At 46.5% G+C, this 19,529-nt stretch overlaps 1 protein-coding gene across 4 annotated transcripts in view; it reads left to right on the forward strand.

Moving 5' to 3' along the window:
- LOC310895445 (uncharacterized protein) overlaps window positions 1–19,529 on the forward strand; it is a 71,102-nt gene that overhangs the window by 41,654 nt on the left and 9,919 nt on the right. For 2 of the 4 annotated variants that reach the window (XM_083826855.1, XM_083826856.1), the window contains exons 4-5: window positions 1,457–1,543; window positions 2,487–3,240. In XM_083826855.1, the coding sequence (XP_083682981.1) occupies window positions 1,457–1,543; window positions 2,487–2,702 (303 nt within the window). In that variant the 3' untranslated portion in view covers window positions 2,703–3,240. Of the gene's footprint in view, window positions 1–1,456; window positions 1,544–2,486; window positions 3,241–4,368; window positions 4,464–19,529 lie in introns of those variants that run through there. The other 2 variants (XM_083826858.1, XM_083826857.1) reach the window with 1 other exon arrangement.

Below are 19,529 nucleotides of genomic sequence, written 5' to 3' on the forward strand. Positions count from 1 at the left end.
AAAAACTCTATTCTGTTGCTTAATCACTCTCTTCACCTGCTGGTATTTAGTAATACTGGTATCTCTTCACCTGGTAGGTATTTAGTAATATTGATGCTCTTTTCCATATTCTTGTGAAATGTAGTGAGCTATGAATACTGTATCCATCTGAAAAGTTCTCCCCAGCTGTTTTTGGCTTGGAAATGGCAGCAGTATATGCTGTGGATGCCTACTCGTTTTGGCGTGTTGTATGTAGCCTCTCTCTGTTGTCTGCTGGAGTAGCAGTAACCCACACAGATTATTTCCCTTGGTTGGTCGAAGCTACCTAGAAGTGTATTTCACTCTACCGCCTCTCACTTCACCACAGGCATTAATTTTTCCTGCAGTGGGCAGGAGGGTTCAGTTCAATCACATTTTTCTTGGGGTGGCTCACAGTGCTGTGGACCAGCCCTCTGCTTAGAATCAGCAAGATCTGTGGGTGTATTGTTCCACACTCCAACTCTACCATTTCCACCTGGGCCTTGATGAAATGCACATGGAGCAATGTTGCTGTAAGTTGGGCTGGGGCCCAACAGCAGGCAGAACACACCTCGTTTCAGATCCTGTCCAGTTTTTTGCTGGCCTTGTGTTTCTGGAGGTGAAGACATCTGCGTTGGCAGGCGAGCTGGTACACCTAAAGACACACCTATGACCACAAGGAAAGCGATGCTTCAGTCAAACCAGTTGTGAGTACCGTGCAGCTCTTGTCTTTCACCGACTGTGCTATCCACACACATCACCACACTCTCAGCTACAGCAGAAGAAATTACCACCAAATTGCATGCTCTGTATGAATACAGGGTCTCATACTAACAGGAGATAAGCAGTCTCCAAGATGCACCATGGCATTGCAGGAGCACAACATTCGTTAGACCTCATCTCAGTGTCAATGTGGTGTCAGTGCTGAAATACTGATGAGCAAACACATGCTTCATTTCCATAATGTGTCTCTCCAGTTTGTGTGAAAGGTCCCATTTCAGGTGCCTACAGATTCATGATCACTTCAGGAGCCACAGTAATGAAGAAAGGGGATTATTTGAAGCAAATCACCTAAGCCTAATCTATGGCCAAAATACTCTTACTGTGTTGAACTGTGGCTGATGGAAACAGGCAACAACCACTGCTCTGGTGCTCGTCAGCAAAATGCCAGTGGACAAATGATAATGGACTTCACCCTAGGCTTGCATCTTAAGCCAATTGCTGTGCAGATAAGAGCAGCCCTTTCAAGCTGTTCCATTGCGTTTTAAAAGCAAAACTGAGAAGGCTTCACTAGGGAACTTGATCTCTTGTAGTGTTTATTCTCACCAACCAAGAGCAGCAATTAATATCTCTTTCAGATGGTGAGAATCTCTTTCAGATGGTGAGAATAAACAGTCTTGTAGACATGCAGAGGAAATGGAAATGACATATGAATTTTAATTAACCTACTTCTCCTCAGCTTTGCTGTGTACTGCCAAAATACAACGATACGGATCCTTCGGTTATGCACCCTGGCATCTTCCTGGGCTGCTGGCTTCAGTTGCAGGTGAGTTTCACGTGTGTACCTGAGATCTGCATTTTTTGTGGGTTGATTACTGAAGAGGTGCCTGAACTCTCAGTGTTTTTGTGCTGTTGAGATACATCCCCGTGTTACTCTCCTAAGAAACTGAAGATAGCCCTGTTTTTAAACACAACCACATGAACTCCCAAAATGATATAATCTGTTGTGATACTTCTGACTGTCGGTCTCATTACAGTCTCAGGCAGTGCTTGGTCTTCCCTGGATGCGTTGTGTACGTTGATAGAAACCAGTATGGCAGAAAATCTGATGTCATCTGCAGCTGCCACGCCATATTTCAAAGAGGAGGCATTAACTCTTCCTAGTAACATCTCCCCTGAAAAGGACAAGTGTCCTTCGTCTTGTGTGAATAGCGTGCACAGCCTAACTATTTACATAGGTACCCACTTGCCAGCCCCGGTTCTCTGCCAGAGTAAACTGGCATTGCTCCATGGTCGTTGGAGAAACTGTAAATCTCACTGCTGGCAGCAGATAATTTTGACCCCTATGCTTTATTTCATCGACTTCATGTCCTCCGACATCTGGTATCATAAAAGTGTTCAGACACAGAGATGGGGTTTCTATAAATATATTCCTCCCATAAGCAGATTGACAGCATTCAAGTCACAAAGTGTTCCGGAGCCTTGTGGGAGGCGGGAGGAGCAAGGTGAAGGGGGAGGCAAGGTGTCTTATTTCCCCTCTCACCTCCTTCATCTCAAGCCCTTGTGTCCTACAGGATATGTTTTTAGTGTTAATGGCAAAGGTGCTCCAAAGCAGGGGTAAATGTGGGCCCCAGATGTGCTAATTCAGCCCGGGCCAGGCAGGGGAACACATGCGTTATCTCACTCACTGGGGCATATCTCTGACAGCTTCAGTGGAAGCCACTGAAGCTCTGCTCTGCTGCTGTATTTCTGCAATCTGTCCATGGCAGTGCCTTCACCCCCATCACCAGCCACAGCTGTTCCCTTGTGGCTCTAAACCAGCAGAAAGCTATCCCTACTTCTCGCAGCGACTCTCTGCTTGCTTCAAGCTCTTCGCCACGAGGCCAGACCCTTGGAGACTGGGGGGAGCCGTAAAACAGAACAAGAGAGCGTGCTGGGGTAGGAGCCATTCAGCACTGATGAGCCCTGCCTTTAACCTGCTCTGAAGGTTGTGTGAGTCACAGGAGAACATCGCTGTCCCTTTCCGTCCACCCCTTGCAATGCAGACAGATGGCCTCACGGATGACTGCAGGTACCAGAAGTGGCATCATGTGGAAGGTGTAGATATACATAACATGTATCACTGCCATAAAAGACGGGGATGCTGGCTTTTCTTTTGTTCCTCAGAATACAGCCCTTGTGATCTGAGCATATGCTACTGTACTATTGATTTACTGCTTGATTATAATGACATTTCATAACACAAGTGTTATTAAAGACTTGTTAATCTTGCTTAAGGACCATATTCCTCAAAATGTTTGAGCAGAATGCTTTGCATTTATCTTTAAGTACATATTTAAATAAACTTAAATGATGTGCTGTATCAAGGTTTTAATTAGCAGAACCTTGTTTTCAGAGCCGAGCAGCTCAAAACTGCTGCTCTGTGACAGTTTTTCTCCTTAGCGCAGAGCCTGTGGCTTCTTTCCCATTCTTAATAGATTTCTGAAGTTTTACTAAAGCCCCACTGCACTTCCAGTATTTGTCTCACCCCTGCTCACTCTCTGTCTCTCTCAATCCAAAGGGAAAGAGCACAAATACTTTCTGAAGTACGCCTGATTCAAAGCTAAGTGGATTTTGCTGAGGTTTGTAAGGGAGCTATTCTATGGTGGATTAACAGCCATCCTTGCCAATTAGCACAGAAAATATTCTTCAGCATACAGGACGTTGACGAGTAAGTACTGTGTGCACTGGGCCTGCAGCTCTTGTTGTTAAATATCCATATTGTACCAGTGTCTAGAGGTGGCAAGCAGCTTAGGGTCCCATTGTCCAGGGGATTTTGCAAACATACGGTAGAGAACGTCCCAGCCCCAAGCAGGTATGACGTGGTATCTTCAGTTGTTTATACAATGACAATACAGTCTTCAACACCATCATCTGCTCAAGTTTTTATGTCATCATTATTTACCTTGCGTGTCACAGGGGACTTGTTTTTAAATGACAATACACTTTGAAATGCTTCATTGGGGTATGCAATTAATTATTTCTGCTATAGCTATCTGAGAATGCTTATGTGCAGGAGGAGGTGCTGAATGGATATTTTCTATCTATGGTGCCCCAGCTGGGAGTGGGAGCGGGTCTTAACAGCTTCATCCTAATTTCTTTGGTGTGAATAGTGCCATAGGGCTCCCACAAAATACTTGCACTGAGAGTTCAACTGTATATCTTTGCAGTTTAACTTAGTTAAAAGCTGATTTTAGCTCAGCAAGTGCAAACATCTTTGTAGGGGACCTTTTCAGTTGAATCTAGTCTCACGTTTAGCTTAAGTGTGCAACGGTCCGTATACAGAACACTTTTCATTTAACAGGGTCTTGGCAGTTTTAAGAACCAAAGAGCACTGAATGAGAAACTCTCCAAATGTTTAAAGCCTCCCCTCATCTTGGAAAGCTTGAAATGGACTTTCTACCTTTCGCAAAATATTCACAAAGTCTTTTCATGTCAGGATCGGACACTTCCTACAGAATATTAAGGAATGTTAAGATGCGGTAGTTGATGAAAGGCATCCAGGCATATCTTACTTTTGCATGGCTGTCTATTTCTTGTGATGGTTAAAGATGACGTGATTGGTTTTTTTTTTAGATTCTTTAGGCAGTTTGTGTGTCTGTTTTCCCCTAGAGAGGTGAAAGACAGTTGAAGAGGGAAAACCTACCTAATGTCTACCAGGGTGAGAGCCTGCACACCAAACACAACTGCAGAATAGACGATGTGCTGTAAGTTTACACCTTTGTGGGGAGATTTAATGAGTTGCTTTGTGGTAACTTGTTTGTTTCTGTCCATAACATGACTGTATTTTTTTTTCTGATTTGATTACAATGGTGTGAAAATGTTTTTTGATTTTGATCAAGGTGGGGAGGAGTTGGTCCTTTTAAACTATAAGAGTTATCTCTACACATATGAGTTCTCCTGCAATCTTATGCTGGACCAATTTAACCTTCAGTATAGGATTTAAGAGGCTTAGTTGGGCTGGAGCAGCTTTACACCATGCCTAACCGTGCCCTGTCAGTGGCTTTCAGTGACTTAGAGCAAAGTGGTGCAATTAAGCTAGGACCAATAGGGAATAGAAAGCTTGGGAAGGAAGGGAACCACAAGGATGGAGCTAAAATGAAGTTTATGCACTTTGGGTTTGGCTATAAATTATGAAGCCAGTATGAGTATCAGAGAACCTGCAGATGCAGACAACAGCAACTTGCATTATTCTATTTCACTAGTACTCTAACGTGCCGTTCATTTAGCGGGGCTGTCAGAACAACCACAGGTGGCTTTTACTGCTTCTGGATAACAGAGGTATGAACATCTGTCATATTTAAGCCTGAGAATTCCTCCTGCTACTTTGCCACTGGTGGAAACTTTCTGATGAGCACATACCCCCTTGCATCGTGGACCTCCAGTGTCTGGAAAAACCAAACAGTCTCTTCTCTGAGTTTTTTCTCTCTCACAGTGCCAACATTGAAATATTTTTTTTTCCCACCACAGGGTGTGTTTTGATGTTGTTGTAGATGATTGTTTTCATTTTTGGTGTTTTCTTTTATGGCTTTTGAGTCAGCTGTCTTGAAAGAGGAAGGCTTGACCATCTGGTTCTGGGAACAATCAGCATCTAAGAGGCATGGCTGGTTTGCACATCATTCCAGGCCTGGTTAAAATAAACAGAGCCATCATCCTTAGAAAATAAGATGCACCAGATGTAAAGCAACCTCGAGCTCTGTGGAGAGAGGGTGAAATTTATGCAGCAGTTGAGAGAGATGTAAGGATTAATGGAGGGGTGTTATAAAATGAAATTCCAGTTTCAGTTACTTCTGATGCCTTATCTTGAAAAAAGGAGGGTGGAGAAAAACACCATCTAAGAACCTAAAGAGAAACAGAACCCTGCACTCCACAGGCTTCTCATCATGTTTTTTTTTTTTTCCCCCTTTTTTCTTCACTTTTCCCCCGAGTATGTTGACTCCGTAGGTGTGGTACACAAATCACTCCTCCGACAGGGAACAAGCATGGTCTGTGGGCTGTGCCCAAGAAGGTGCAATTAGCTGGCGCCGTGGGGAAGACCCCAGTAGCCCCTTTCCGCAGGGGCGCAGCGGCAGGAATGCTGCGCTTTCAGGCGGGTGGCATTGTTCCCTGCGCCATTCAGGAGAAGTGGCCGCCTGTTAAAATGTCCCCAGTCTGGTGGTGCTGCTCATTCCCGCTCCGTGTGGGGATGTGGTTTTGTTTCTGGTTTCTTTTTAACTCCTTTTTAAGGTCGATGTATCTCCCAGAGTCTCCTGTGAACCTGTGGGCCTGTGTGCGCGTCGTCTTCTTTTCTTTCTTTCTTTCTGTCTTCTTTCTGTGACAAACTTTAACCCTTCTTTTTAACCCTCTGTCTTTCCTTCCAAGTAGCCTTTACCCTGCTTGTGTGAGCAGCTGACAAAGAGAATAAGTAATTTCTTAGCCTTTCAGTGCTGAACTGCTTCTGTTTTTGTGAGTGGCCTTTGCACCTGTTGTGATAAGCAGCACTCCCTTCACAGCAGCACTGAAAGGGTGGCAATCTTTTTTTTTCCCCTTTAAACTTACCCTTTCTTTCGCTGAATACCAATAATTAAGAAAAAGGCTTGAATCCACTGTGGATTCTTTAGCCTGACAAAACCTAGTATTTATACGGATTGAAATGAACGGGGCGACCATGGCACCTTTCTCATCAGCTTGGTGAGAACTGTCTGGAGCAGGCTCTTGTGAACAAAACAGGATGACCAGTTCACTAAATTTGGCTTTACCCAGCCCAGCCTTGCTTGTCCTGTTTATACCTCCAAACTGTGTTTTCCTTGTGTGAACTTGCCTAATCATGTGCAGCAAAGCATATGAAATAACTCGCGCCGTCGAGAGAAATAAATCACTGCTCTTTAGCATTTAAAAAAAAAAGTGCATTTTGATGTGCTTTTTAATACGTCCCTCCTCTCTTTAATTTGTGAAATACTTGTGGCTCGGGAACGCTGTTTGCTGAGGGCTGGTCTGCTGGGGGCCATGCTCACATGTCTCCGCAGGACGTCTTCCTCTTCACCTGCGCTGTGGGTGCGTTGGTGTGTCAGCTCAAAGCAAAGGAGACCCCCAGTATTTGGGGACGTGTGACAAGGATAGTCAGTGACTGACCCTCAGCACAGGTCTGAAAAAAGGCACTGCAGACTCAAAAAAAAAAAAAAAAAAAAGAGTGGGAAGGCTACCCGGCTGCTAACACAATGCAAGGGAAGGCCTTGGCTGCTGTTCAAAGCTGCTCTGAGTGAGTGTTTCAATTTAATTCTAAATTAAAAGCAGCCAGTGTTGTATAGCACAGGGAAAAGATTATGTATTAATGCTTTTTCCCCCTGACATAATCCTAATGATCGCACTAAAATAAATAAAAGTTAAGCCTTCTTCCTCCCTTTCCCCCGTTGCTATATTATTCTGTGGCTCACAGCCAGATTTTTGTAGGTGAAAAGAAGATGAAGGAGGTCCCAGAAATGCACGATGAGGAGGGATTGTGCACTGATGACCTCCACTTCGATGCTCTCCCTACTCCTTTGCCATTGATGTGCTTTGCTTTGGGACTCCTCGAGAAATAAGGATGAGAAGAACCTGCCCAGCAAGCAGCTTGGCTGAAATTGAACCTGCTCACCATGAGGGCTGTGAGGTGGTGGCTCACCAGCATACGTGTGGTGAAACACTTCTGCCCACTGCTGCCGAAACGTTGGCTCTTGCTCCTGTGGGAATGGGTCAGTGGCACCACACCATGCTCTCACTGGTGAAAAAGGTTTTTCTCCCCAAAACCTCGTGGTGATACCTCTCAGGGAGCGATGCGGTGACCTGCCAGCAGGCCAGGGAATTGCCCTGGTTGGTAGAGGCGTTAGGAGGTCAGGCTGCAGCGTGGAGCTGGGGCCAGCAGTCCTCAGTATGCCCAACTGAGAGGTGATGGGATGTGCCAACTTGGCTTCCTGTCAGCCCACCTCACACCTGAAAAGCACCAAAAACACCCCTGTGGTGCAAATTCATGCTCTGGGTGCAAAATCATTTAAGATGTGGAAGTCTGGAGGAGCTGAGTCAGAGGCCAGGTACCACAAATGCTGGTGGCATAGGAAGTGCAGCGTACTGGCTGTAAGCCTTTCCTCTGTTTTGTCTGTTTCTGAATTCTTGTCTGTCAGCTCAGCAGTGACATGCAAAGTCGCTGATGCCTTGGTTTTGTGCTTTAACACTTGCCAAGCGTTTGACTGTACTTGATATATGCCTACAAGTATCCCAAGTTCCCACAACTCCCATCCAGCAGATCAGCCAGGATGGGGATTTCAGAGCATCTGAGAGCCACAACAGCGTGGGCAGGTAGGCTCTCTGGTGCCAGAGGAGTCAGCAAAACCTTCCAGCTGCAGCAATGCAGGCTCACAGCCCAAGCCATCTCTTCCTCTGGTGTTGGTCCTCCTGTGTTAGGGAGCCCATCTCCTGATTGCCAGGTAGGAATAACTCAGCAAGGGGAGCCTGCTACTCTTGCAGAGCTAAAAATAGACAGAGTAGTTTAACTTTGGTAGCTATTTCACATTTTTTCCCCCACTCTTCCCCCTCACTGGATTTGATGTGGCAGGGCCTGGCATTGCGTTCTTTTCCATCTGTGCCTGCTCTGCCCATTCCTCAGGATACAGGAGATTTGTCTGAATTATTTTAATTGGCAAATGCTTTGTTCAAATAATAGCCGTGGTAGAAGTGCTTCCAGACCTGACAGCCTGGGCCCTTCCACCAGCGCAGCTCTGCCTGGGGACTAGGCCACGGGCTGCGTGCCCAGGGGTGCCAGCTCCCCTCTGCTGCTGGACCCAACCTCTCCCATGTTCTACATCTTTCTTGTCACATCCTGCTGCCTACCTGCTGCTTCACCACTGCCAGCTCAGCTGGCCTTATTTTCCCCAAAAGACAGGCTGCTGGTGGTGCTGGTCCTCCTCCAGCTCCACATTTTCTGCTTGCTGGTCAAGGAGAAATAAGTATAGGTTGCCAGCCCTGGAGACGCTAGCATCTGAAAGTTCTCCCTCTGTTTAGAAGCACTTTCTGTGGGATGAGCTTCCTGCCAGGCCCAAACACTAGGGCCCTGAGTCCTGCAAAGAAACCCACAGCTATGCTTCACCATATGCATGGGAAGGGGCGTCCAACTGTGCAGCTTGCTTTGGCGAATCTGGGCCTTAAAATAGAAACTCCATCCTAGAAAACTTAATGAGGAACCATAAAGCCTGGGTGCATATATAGAAAGTCTAGTGAACAGGCAGCTATCTCATAAAACCCAGAATATTTCTGCAGCTCGTCCCAGAATAAGAAAGCCAGGGCCAAAATGATACAAAAGAGGAAAAATGCTTGCATCGCAGATGAAGCTATTCTTGGCAGGTCTGCAGATTGGCTGTTCTGGTTTCTGTCACGCAGGACTATCTGTGATGTGCATTTGATTAAAACTCAGCGAGTGTTTACGTGCAGAGTCCTGCGGGTGTATTTCTGGAGCTGCCGAGCCCTGATGGCTGTTGGGTGAAGCAGGCGGTAGGTGCAACGTAGCCAGGAACCTAAATGGGGTAGCATCCAAAGACCTGCCTGTGGTGGCATTAGTGATGGGAAGGCAACTGCCTAAGCAGAGGAGGGAGACGTGTCGGACACTAGCCCTATCGACATATGTCAATGAACACACGCAAACAGACTTGGTGTGATGGCAGGAGGGGGGAGGAGGGGCTAGACTGGGTCCCTTCCTTTCTGCCCACCTTATCTTTAATTTAAGGCTGATGGATTGATTACCATTTGTTATGGTAAGTCCATATGCGTGCAGATCCAAGGGTAGGATTAGGTTCCTCCTCCTTTGTTATTCGAAGTCAATCGCAGTTCATTAAATCTCCCTCATCAGTTCCACCACCTGCTCCTCTTCCTTCTCTGACCCGAAGTCGCATGCCCATTTACCCTCTTCCCTTTGTTTTCTGTTTGCTTCTCTTTTAATTACATTTCTTGATCTTCTCCCCATCAATTATTCTGAGGAGAGAATCAGTCAGGAAACATCAATGCAAATGAAATTGTGGTTATGAATGGAGACAAAGAAATGTTCTGGGGGTAGGGGGGGCTTTGTTTTCATTTTCTGATCTGCTCTGGACTCACACGTGAGGCCCCCATGCCCTTCGCTTGGCGTGGAGCAGGGAGCCAGCAGCCTGGCGAGTGGTGGGGGACAGGCCTCTGCCCTCGCTTGCCCCAGCCATGCATGATGAAGTGTGTAATGTGGCCAAGGGAAGTTTTCAGCTTCCTCTGTCTTCCTGGCAGGTTTTGCGTGGCTGTGTCAGAAAATGGCTGCCTGTCGTTGGGAAAACCAGGATCTGCTGCAAATTCAGCATCGATGAAGACCGAGATCTTCCACTGGCTTTGTGTACTCCACAGGCAGCCAGCATGCACTGCATGGCCTTCGCCCTCAGCTGCAGATGGATGAAATAGCTAGATTAGATGTGAACAAATATTAAATCGCTAGGTTTAGGATGCAAGGAAATGGCCTCATGTTGCACCTGGGGAGGCCTGGACAGGATATCAAGAAAAATTGCTTCACAGGGAAAGTGTTGAGGCATTGGAACAGGCTGCCCAGGGAAGTGGTGGAGTCGCCATCCCTGGAGGTGTTTAAGAGATATGTGGACAAGGCGCTTAGGGACGTGGTTTAGTGGCGGACTTGGCAGTGTTACGTGATGGTTGGACTTGACGATCTTAATGGTCTTTTCCAACCTAAAGGATTCTGTGATTCTGTGGTTCCAGATGGACTTAACTGATGGGGCGTATGACGAATAGAGAGGTTTATACGTGTTGCACTCCCTCCTTGGGCCCCTGGCCAAGAAGCGACAGCACAGGGCCTTCTTCTCCTCAGCAAACCCACCACAGGTTGCCATGCCATGGGTCAAGAGCCTGCACGGACTCTGCTTTCAAGGCCCAGGGGGGTGGAAGCAGCCAGCAACAGCTGAGGAAAGGAGGGGTAACACTTTAAAAACATTTGAGCACTTGTCTGGCCAGACTCCTGTGCCGTCCTAGAAAAACAGCATTTAAAAGCATGCTGCTTTTCCTCTCAGGTGATGGGACATGCCTCAGTCTTGCTTCATGGAGCACCCTCCAGTACATTTGCATTGGGGGAGCAATGAAAAAAAACAACAAACAGGGAGGCAGAGGAGAAGGTGCTTTTTGTGCCTTCAGTAGACAAGCCTCACAACAGCCTGAGACCAGGCTCTGCAGTTCAACCAGCTGTTTGGCAGGCCTGGGCTCATCCCTCTCCTGGTTCCCCTGGGTCAACAGAAATCCTCTTTCTCACGCCCATCTCCTTGCTTTGCAATTGTCTGTGCTGCATATTTGCAAGAGAAAAACACACACACATGGGTTTAGATGCTGTTTAAACCCTAAATGGAAAAATTACTGCAGAAACCAGGTGGCAGTTTTCAAGTTTTATGCCAGTTCTCCGGGGTCAAGATGTAAAGAAATCCATATGTTCATGTTCATAGGTGTGCATGGACAAGTAAAACCTGTGTCTCACTTAGCTGCCTGTTTCCGTGTCTCTAAGTGCCTCCCTTGATTTGTTGAGGGGCTGTAACACATCCATATGTTGGGGTCATTGTAGTGTCATGATCTAGTGGGTTTTATTTTTTTATACCGTTTAATTTTTTTTTATTTTATTTTTTTAATTTTAAGTTCACCCCACATTATGGTGCCAACAGAAGGGTTAATTTTTTCTGAGGTAGTTCAGAAGCAGAGCTCAACCTAGGCAGTGCGAAGCACGGTCAGGTGACGCTTAAAAAGACGAAAGTCCAGCGATTGAGTTCATTTTGGATAAGGAGCTGTTGGCCTGGATTCTTTATCTGAATTTCATTCAAATCTCATAAAATTTCATGTGGGCTAGGAACCCAGGAGAGTGCCTTTTTTTCCAGCAGCCTTGGTGCGTGTTGTCTTTCCCCGATGCGTCATGTGGGATCAGCTTTCTCCTGGCACTTCAGCACTCTTGCTTTTGGCCCTGTGATGGCAAATTGGCAGCAGCATGGCACACAGGGAAGTGGAAACGCTCCGTCCAGAGGTGTGGGAAGTGTAATGGGTTTCATTTTAGTGCCATGCAAAACTAGTGGTCCAGCAGAGCTTACTGAAAGGCATAAGTCTGTCCTCCGCCTGCTTTGGCAGTGCTGTGATCAGGTTTAATGATTCCCAGTCGAAGATTAGGTGCAACTTTGTTATATCTTGGTTTCCATAGTAGACTAATAACTTAGTAGACTTCCGTTTAAAAGGCCTCTTCATTTCCAGAAACTCATATTTTTTTTCCCTTTCTGCCCAAAGATGGGAGAGATGCTTTCTCAGGGGTCCAAGAGGCAGTAAAATATTAAGGGTGTGTGCATAAAATGACAGGAAAGCCTGGTTGGCTGTGTTCAGGCCCTCACTGTGTTCCCTGCTGGGGGAAAATCGGAAAAATAGCTGCACCCAGCTGTGGAGGCACTGGGGAAGCAGAGGCTGGGAAATGAGAGAAGATTTTATTGAGGGTTTTGAGGATATGCAGTGGCCCACGCTTGTGTACGTGTGCTTTGGTCCTAGAAGAAGAATGACTGCAAAGGTTTAAACGTGATTCCATCAGACGAATCCAAATCTAAAATTCATGTCCAAATATCCACCTGCCCTGTAGGCCCAGATCTGGATCAAAACTTGAAAAGCTTTGTGGCTCAGCCCCAAGCCACACTTTGAAACGCTTTGCTACAGCAGAGCTTCAGCTCCTGCTCTAGAGCAGTGCACTGCGGCTGAGCATCCCTGTGAGCATGAAAAGGCGCTGGGTTGGAGGGAAAGACCCAGAGCACAGCACCTGTGAGACACCCTCACATGAGAGTTTTGCATGCGTATCAGTTTGAAGGAAGCATATGACTGTGACATATTTTGCAGGTATCATTAAAACAAAACAACAGCAACAACAAAAAATATTCAGGCAATCCCCATTGTGTCTGAAATACACTGTTTTAAAAAGTGAGTCATGAATTCTTGAAAAAAAAAACACCCTTCAAGCCCTTAATCAGTCTCAGGAAACCACATCGAGATACAGACTGGCAAAAAAAGCAGTATGTCTTTCAGCCTATGACAAAACACAAACTCTTACTTCTTTCCACTCCCAGCCAAACATAACTGCCACAACACTGTTCTTATAGTTTCTTTAAATCCTAGCTGAAGGTTTCAATACACAGAATAAAAGTGAAGGATATTTAAGGATTTTTTTTTTTCACAATTAATTCCATTGGGGTCCCAAATGGGTAATACAGAGGGGGAAAAAAATACTTTTATAGCTGTGGGAACCCAGCCCAGCCTGCTTTGTGTACATGAGTAGAGGCATTGAACACCATGAGATTTTTCATATGCATAAAGGTTGACAGATCAGACCTGATCTTTGTAAAATATTTAATTACATACCATCAGAATCATGTCAGCTATGAAAAAGCAATAAAAATACTAGAGTGTGTCAGTGAGCAGCAGTAGTAACTGCAGCGACATAAACCCATTGAACTTTTACATATATCTCACGCACACAGAGAGCAGCACATCTGCGCTGGCTAACTGCAAACAGTCCACCATCCCCACAGTGCACGTTCAAGCAAATTATTGTGCCTGTTTTGCCAATTAGTACTCAAATTGTGCCACGTGATGCATTCATTACTCTGTGCTTTGGGTGGGGAAGGGGAGTCGCAGACCTGCTACTTGGTAGATGTTGCGGCGTTGTCTTCCTTGCCAAAAAGTGAAGGTTTTATTGCTTTACTTTGATTGATCAGCAAGAAGAACAAACGATCCTGATGCTGAAAACACAGGCAGGCAATGCACTTCAGTGTGACCATGAAGTAGCACGTGTGACAAAGGAAAAGCACGTTGTCTGTGCAGTGTTTTCACCCAGGATAGCTCACCTGCAGCTGTTAGCTGGAGGTTAAAAGCAGAGTTTTATCTGGCTCAGGAAGCCATGGGTTTTGTCAGTTTTTGTGCTGGCAATCGAAGGCGAAAGCCAGAGTCACGCTGAAAGCAAGCAGGGCATCCTTGTCCCACGTGCTCCGGGGGAGTAACTGTGGCTCCCAGGGGGGTTGCATCAGGGCTTGGTGCATCACTTTCCGGGCTTGCATCAGCTGTGGCCACTTCTCCACGTCGCGTTTGCGTTGTTGGAGGAGACTGACTCATTAATGATGGGCTCCATGGGGAAGATCGGGCAACCCACGGTGGAAAGCAGAAGCTGCGGTAGGAAATACCCAGCACATCTTGGAGCAAATGTAAATGACAGGCAGAGAGGGTGACCAGCAGCGTGGTTACTCACCTAGCCTGTAGCTGGCTCCGCGTGGGTGGGGTGGGTGTGGAGCAGGTCGTGATTTTACTGTGGGTCTGTAAATATAGAGTTAATAGGAACAGGTAGCTGGAACAGTACTTCCTGCATTTGAATAGCTATGTTGCACAGAAGTCAAGCTAGCAATCATAGATCATGACTGATTTGCATTTCCACAGCAGGTTTATCTCGCTCTGCTCTTCTGTACAAGCCCTGCCCAGGCTCTGCGCAAGGTCAGAAGCAAAATATGATTTTCTATGCGTGTGTGCACAAACATGTTGCACTTCAAGTTCTTTATTCGAATCTTTGTTCAGCACACCATGCTGGCCTTCAATTGCTTTGCTAATCTTTTTGTTGTTGTTGTTACTCCTTGGTCGTCTTCTTCTTCAGCTGAGTGGCTGTCATCTGTACCTAGTGCATACTGTAAATAACATAGGCTTTATTTCGTGGACAGCAGGGAACAGGACTCAAGGGGCATTTCAAGAGCCAGCAGAAGTGGCCCTGTAACTCTTGGGTTGAATCACTGCCTCCTTCTCCCCATCCCCTCCCCCATGGTTTCCTGATGGCTGCTTTCAGATGGGTTTCTATCATGGGGGAAAGGCACTGATGCAAAGTGGATGACAGCAGATGTGTTCCCTTAACAGGGTCTTTCACTGAATGGCTCTGCTAATCATTATGTTTTGCTCTGTAGGACTTTTTATTCATTTAACAGGTTTATTTCCAGATTACATATTTGTTTTTGTACTGTTTCCTCATAAATACAGGCACTGCAGAAAGAGCAGGCCCCACCATATTTCGTGCAGTATTTGTTTATATTAAGTGGGCCTCACTGAACCTGCATATACAATAAATACCCTTTCAGGATTCCTAGGCAGGAGTGGAGGGAACAGATGGCAAAACAGACCCAGGATTCCCGTTTACAAGGGGATCTTCGAATAACACAGGAGGAATGATAGCCATTAAATAGCCTGCCTTCCAAGTGCCTTTATTTTTGGCCATAAAAATGGGATGCATTAGTTGCTTTTTATTATTGTATTTTTTTTTTTACTCCTCTTTTGCATTTAATAACAACAGGCTTTCAAGGACTTGGAGTAAATCAAAGTGCCAGCCTCATCTGTCCGGTCCATCTCTTCCCCCACCCTCCTTCGTAGCAAGTCAGGGGGAAGAACTAACTAGATAAGGACCAGACACACGTCTCAGACCCACGGCCTTTGAGAGGTGCTTGAAAGGCCAACCTGGATCCAGGGGGCAGATTTGCAAACGGCTGCTAAAGCTCACACCCAGGCTGCAGGGCTCTGCCTGACCGATAACAGCCAAATGCTATGTACCGACGATCTTTCTTGTCCTCTGGTAAGGGAGACTGATTTGTGCTTGGTTTGTTTTTAAGTGTCAAGAGTGAGATTAGGAGGAGGCTGGTCACTTGTTTTTTTGTGCAGCGAGAAGTCTGTGGGTGACAAGGGGAGAAAGAATTAGGGGAGAATCAGGCTGTCCTGCTCTACAGCCGAAGACACCGCTGTGTTTTCACAGACCACCTTCATCTGTGAGCAGAGCGAGGAGCACCGTGTTGGGAAAAGCATTTGCAATCTGCACGGGTGATTAAAATAAAAAGTCCTGAAAAAGCCAAGGGACGTGGGGTAAAGTGGATGGTGTCAGGTTAATGCGGTGCATTAGAAACTAATTAGGGTATTTCCAGTAACAAAAGATGGCAACCACAGGCCTGGAAACCAGCCAGCCGCTCGCATCCCACAGGCTGCCTCGGAGGCTTCCACTCCGGTGGTCAGGGTGTCCCAAATGTCACGGGCACCAGTAAAGCTGAGGGCACTGGAAGAGACTGCAATGGCTTGGAAGAGGAACTAGCTCCCAGACAGACAAGAGCAGTGGCACAAAGCCTCACAGAAGACACCAAGCCAGATGGCCGAGGAAACCCTGGGTCTGTGTGTCCAGCCCAGGTGGGACTGGCGCTGGTGAAGAGCCTGGGCTGGGCCAGGGAGCACAGCAGGAGCCAGCTGTGTTTGGCTAAGTGGTAGCTGTCATCTTTGTTGTCATTATGGGGAAAATCATAGCTTAAGTGGGCTAGGACCTATCCAGGTATTATTTTGGAGGCTGTTGCATGCAGGGAGATGGCCATGAAGACTCCTATGTGGCTATGAACTGAGTGCAGCTCAGCAGTATGGAATCCTCCAAGGCACCCTCTGCAATGCAGATACCCTTTGTGGTATATTCTCCTCTTGTACACCTCAGTCTGCAGGCCCTGCGACCCTCTCCCTCTCAGTAAGGAGCAGCCATACACCCACTGATGTCAGGATCCCTCTTCTGATAGGTAGAAGCCTATTTCTTGCTCTATTGCATCAGCCAGGTGCTTTGCAGCCAGGGGTTTTCCCTCAAAACCTCAAATCCTGTTCCAGCTAAACATAGCCACCAGCCTCCTAGCTGCTGCTTGCTTTTTTTTTTTTTTTTTTAATTTAATATTTTATTTTGAGGGTGGAGCGGGGAGAGGTGGTGATAAAGTGAACTCTCCGTATTAAACTGTGAAGTTCCTGGGTTCTACTAGCCCACTTTTAGGTGTGGTCCTGGGTGCTTAACAAAGCACAGAAATTTTACTGGTCTGGTTGCTGGGATGCAATAGGTGCTGCTCTGGGAGGACAGGGACCTATGCAAGCAGAAAGCCGAGGCAAGAAGCTGTGATGCATGTCTTTTTTCTCCCAGCTCCGTGGAGGTGATTCAGCCTTGAAAGGAGGAAGGCGTTGTGACTCAGGCTGCGTCTTGCTCACCCTCTGCTGCAGGGAGGGTCCCCAGCCATTGCTCCAGCCCCTGCCCCTGCCTGCATCGCTGTGCTTTAAAGCTGTGGGGGCTGAAGATCACGCTCACCACCCAGGCTGTGCCTTGGAAGTGTCCTGGGGGACAATTCCCTGTATTTCCCTGTACAGGCAGCAGAGCGCTTGCTGTTCTGTTCCCCCCAAATGGCTTCAATTACAGTCCTTTTCTTGGGGCAGAAAATGCTCCAAAGGCAAAGGCTGCAGCTTTCCTTAGGTGTTGCCATTATGTTTGGCTAGCTAATAATGTATCAAGGTGCTAATTCTGCAGCGGGAACAGGCCTTTCAGGATAGGAGTGGGAAAACAAACAAACAAACAAACAAAAACCAAAAAGAAACACAAGGGGAAAATTGAGATATATCCTCACACTTAAATAAATCTGAGGCTTCCCCTCCACTTCCAGCACTAGGAAGGCTGAATTCACAGCAAGCATGCATGTTGCATGGCCACGCGATGCCAAACGTTATCCATCCCTGCCTCCTCCTGCCTGGGGGCTGCTGCAAGATGGCATGGGACAAGATGACAGTGTGGGGCTTTGCAGACCAATGCGATTTGTGCGTCCTGGATCACCTGAGCATGTTGCAGTGAGGTGCCAGCCTGCTCCGGGCTGCCGCAGTCGCCATTCAAAGCAGCAGGACTGCCAAAGGTGGTTGAAACCAGCAAGGTATGAATAGATTCATGAAGGTCTCCGCAGGGTAAGGAAAAGTTTTTGCAGCCTGCTGTTATCTGATCTAGTCAATTTGACATGGCCCCTCATCACGGCAGATCTGAGCAATGCTCAGTATTCAAAAATAGAAGTAGCAACAAACCTCTTCCTTTTCTTCCTTCTCAGTTCACAGGGAAAATATTTTGATTAGTTTGAAGGCTAGGATTTTTTTTTTCTGTCTGTTTAGATAAGTGAATGAATGAGAGAGTGTGTGTGAGAGAGCAAGAGAAACAGAAGTTGCTTAGAGTTAATTTGAAGAAATTAGCCTTGCATTTGCTTCATTCATTTGAGGCAAAATCCTATTATTAGTTCCACAAGTTTAAAGGCACACCATTTCCACCGGCTTCAGCCAAACTCGGACTTTCAACCTGGAAGCCCAAGCCTGTAGCCACTGCTTTGAACAAACCTGAAATTAATTTCCTGCCCCAAATCTCACATTGGGAAGTCATGCCAAGCCCCGGACATCGCCAGGCTGCAGCCAGCGTGTCCCGCGTCCTGCTTTGAGAGGCGGCATCCACCCGCAGCAGCTCTCCGTGTGCCTGGGCTGCTCGGCGGAGGTGGAAACTCTGCCTCACGAGTGCTGCTGCCACGAAGTCTGGTTGCTCTGAGGGCTGAAAGCCGTGCATGCGAAGCAAGTCAGTACTGAATTGACGCCCGTACTGTTCATGAGATCTGTTATCCACCTAGAGGCTATTTTCACTTTGAAGTGGCATTTGCTCCATAATAAGTAACATCTCAAAATGCTGTTAATTAAAGTTTCATCTGTTTAGAGGATTTTCTTTTTCTTCCTCCCCCCTCTTTTTTTTTCTTTTCTTTTCAGAAGCTAGTAATTAGTCCAATAATGTGGAGACATTGTTACTGCAGCTCATTAAATTTGGCAATGCTCACTTGAACCTTTGAGCGCTGGCAATGTCAAGTTGACCTGAAATGCAAGGATTCCATCTGTCGGGAATTACTGATGAATTGGAAATTAAATATAAATATATATATTTAACTCATTACTTGTGCTGGATTGACAGTCCTGTGAGCGCTAGCATTTCATGTTCATCGACAGATTAATAACGCTCTCCCTGGGCTCCAGCCCTCATACTGAGGGACTGGCAGCAGGGAAGAGAGGAGAATCAGATGCCGCAGGGATTTAATTTTTGTTCTGTCTGTAGAGTACGCTGATGAGAGTGTCAGTTTGGGGTGAAGCGAATATCTGGGCTCACTCTGGGAGGCTGCAGTCCACCTGGATTCCCACAGACGTCAGGTTAATTTGGGATCTCTGTTAGGCCCCCACCTGCATCCCCAACATGTGCCGGGTCTCAGTGCTGTGGAGCATGAGCCCTAAATGCTGGCATGGGTCAGCCAGAGACCTCTCTCCTTTGCCTGTCTGTAGAGGAAAGGCAGGGTCCCTCAGCGGCTCAGAATTAGAAGGTTCAGCTGGTGCCAATAACTTAAATTCTAGTATGGCCAGTAGTTTATTATGGCAAGAGGAATCTTGGGAAAAAAAAAATAAAAAAACAAAAACAAACAAACAAACAAAACACACACTCACACAAAACCCCAGATAACTGTGAAGGGAGAGAGAAATAACTGAGAGTGGCTGGGCTGCTGGGAGACAAGGCGAGCACAAAGTGCAAGATGTCCCTAAAATTACCTCTCCTCACACGGTGTCCTCTTGCCAGTCTTATTCAGACTAGATCACTTTGCTCATCAGCCAGAGTCTTCCTGTCCCAGGATGAGAGATCTCTGGACAGTTCACCCCTTAAATACAAGGCTGCTAGGTTTGCCAAAACCTGGGTTTTAATCCCACGTCTTCAGACTTCAAACTTGCTGTTTTGTCAAAGCCCCGCTGGCTCTCCGAGCCTAGATCTACCTTTAGAAGCAGGAATACTGGATCCATGCATAGGGAGGCACGACAGAGCAGATGAAATGACTAAATATTTAATATTAAAGATTGTTCACACATTTCCAACCTAATGT

This window comes from Anser anser (assembly GCF_964211835.1).
Source record: "Anser anser genome assembly, chromosome: 2".
NCBI lineage: Eukaryota > Metazoa > Chordata > Aves > Anseriformes > Anatidae > Anser > Anser anser.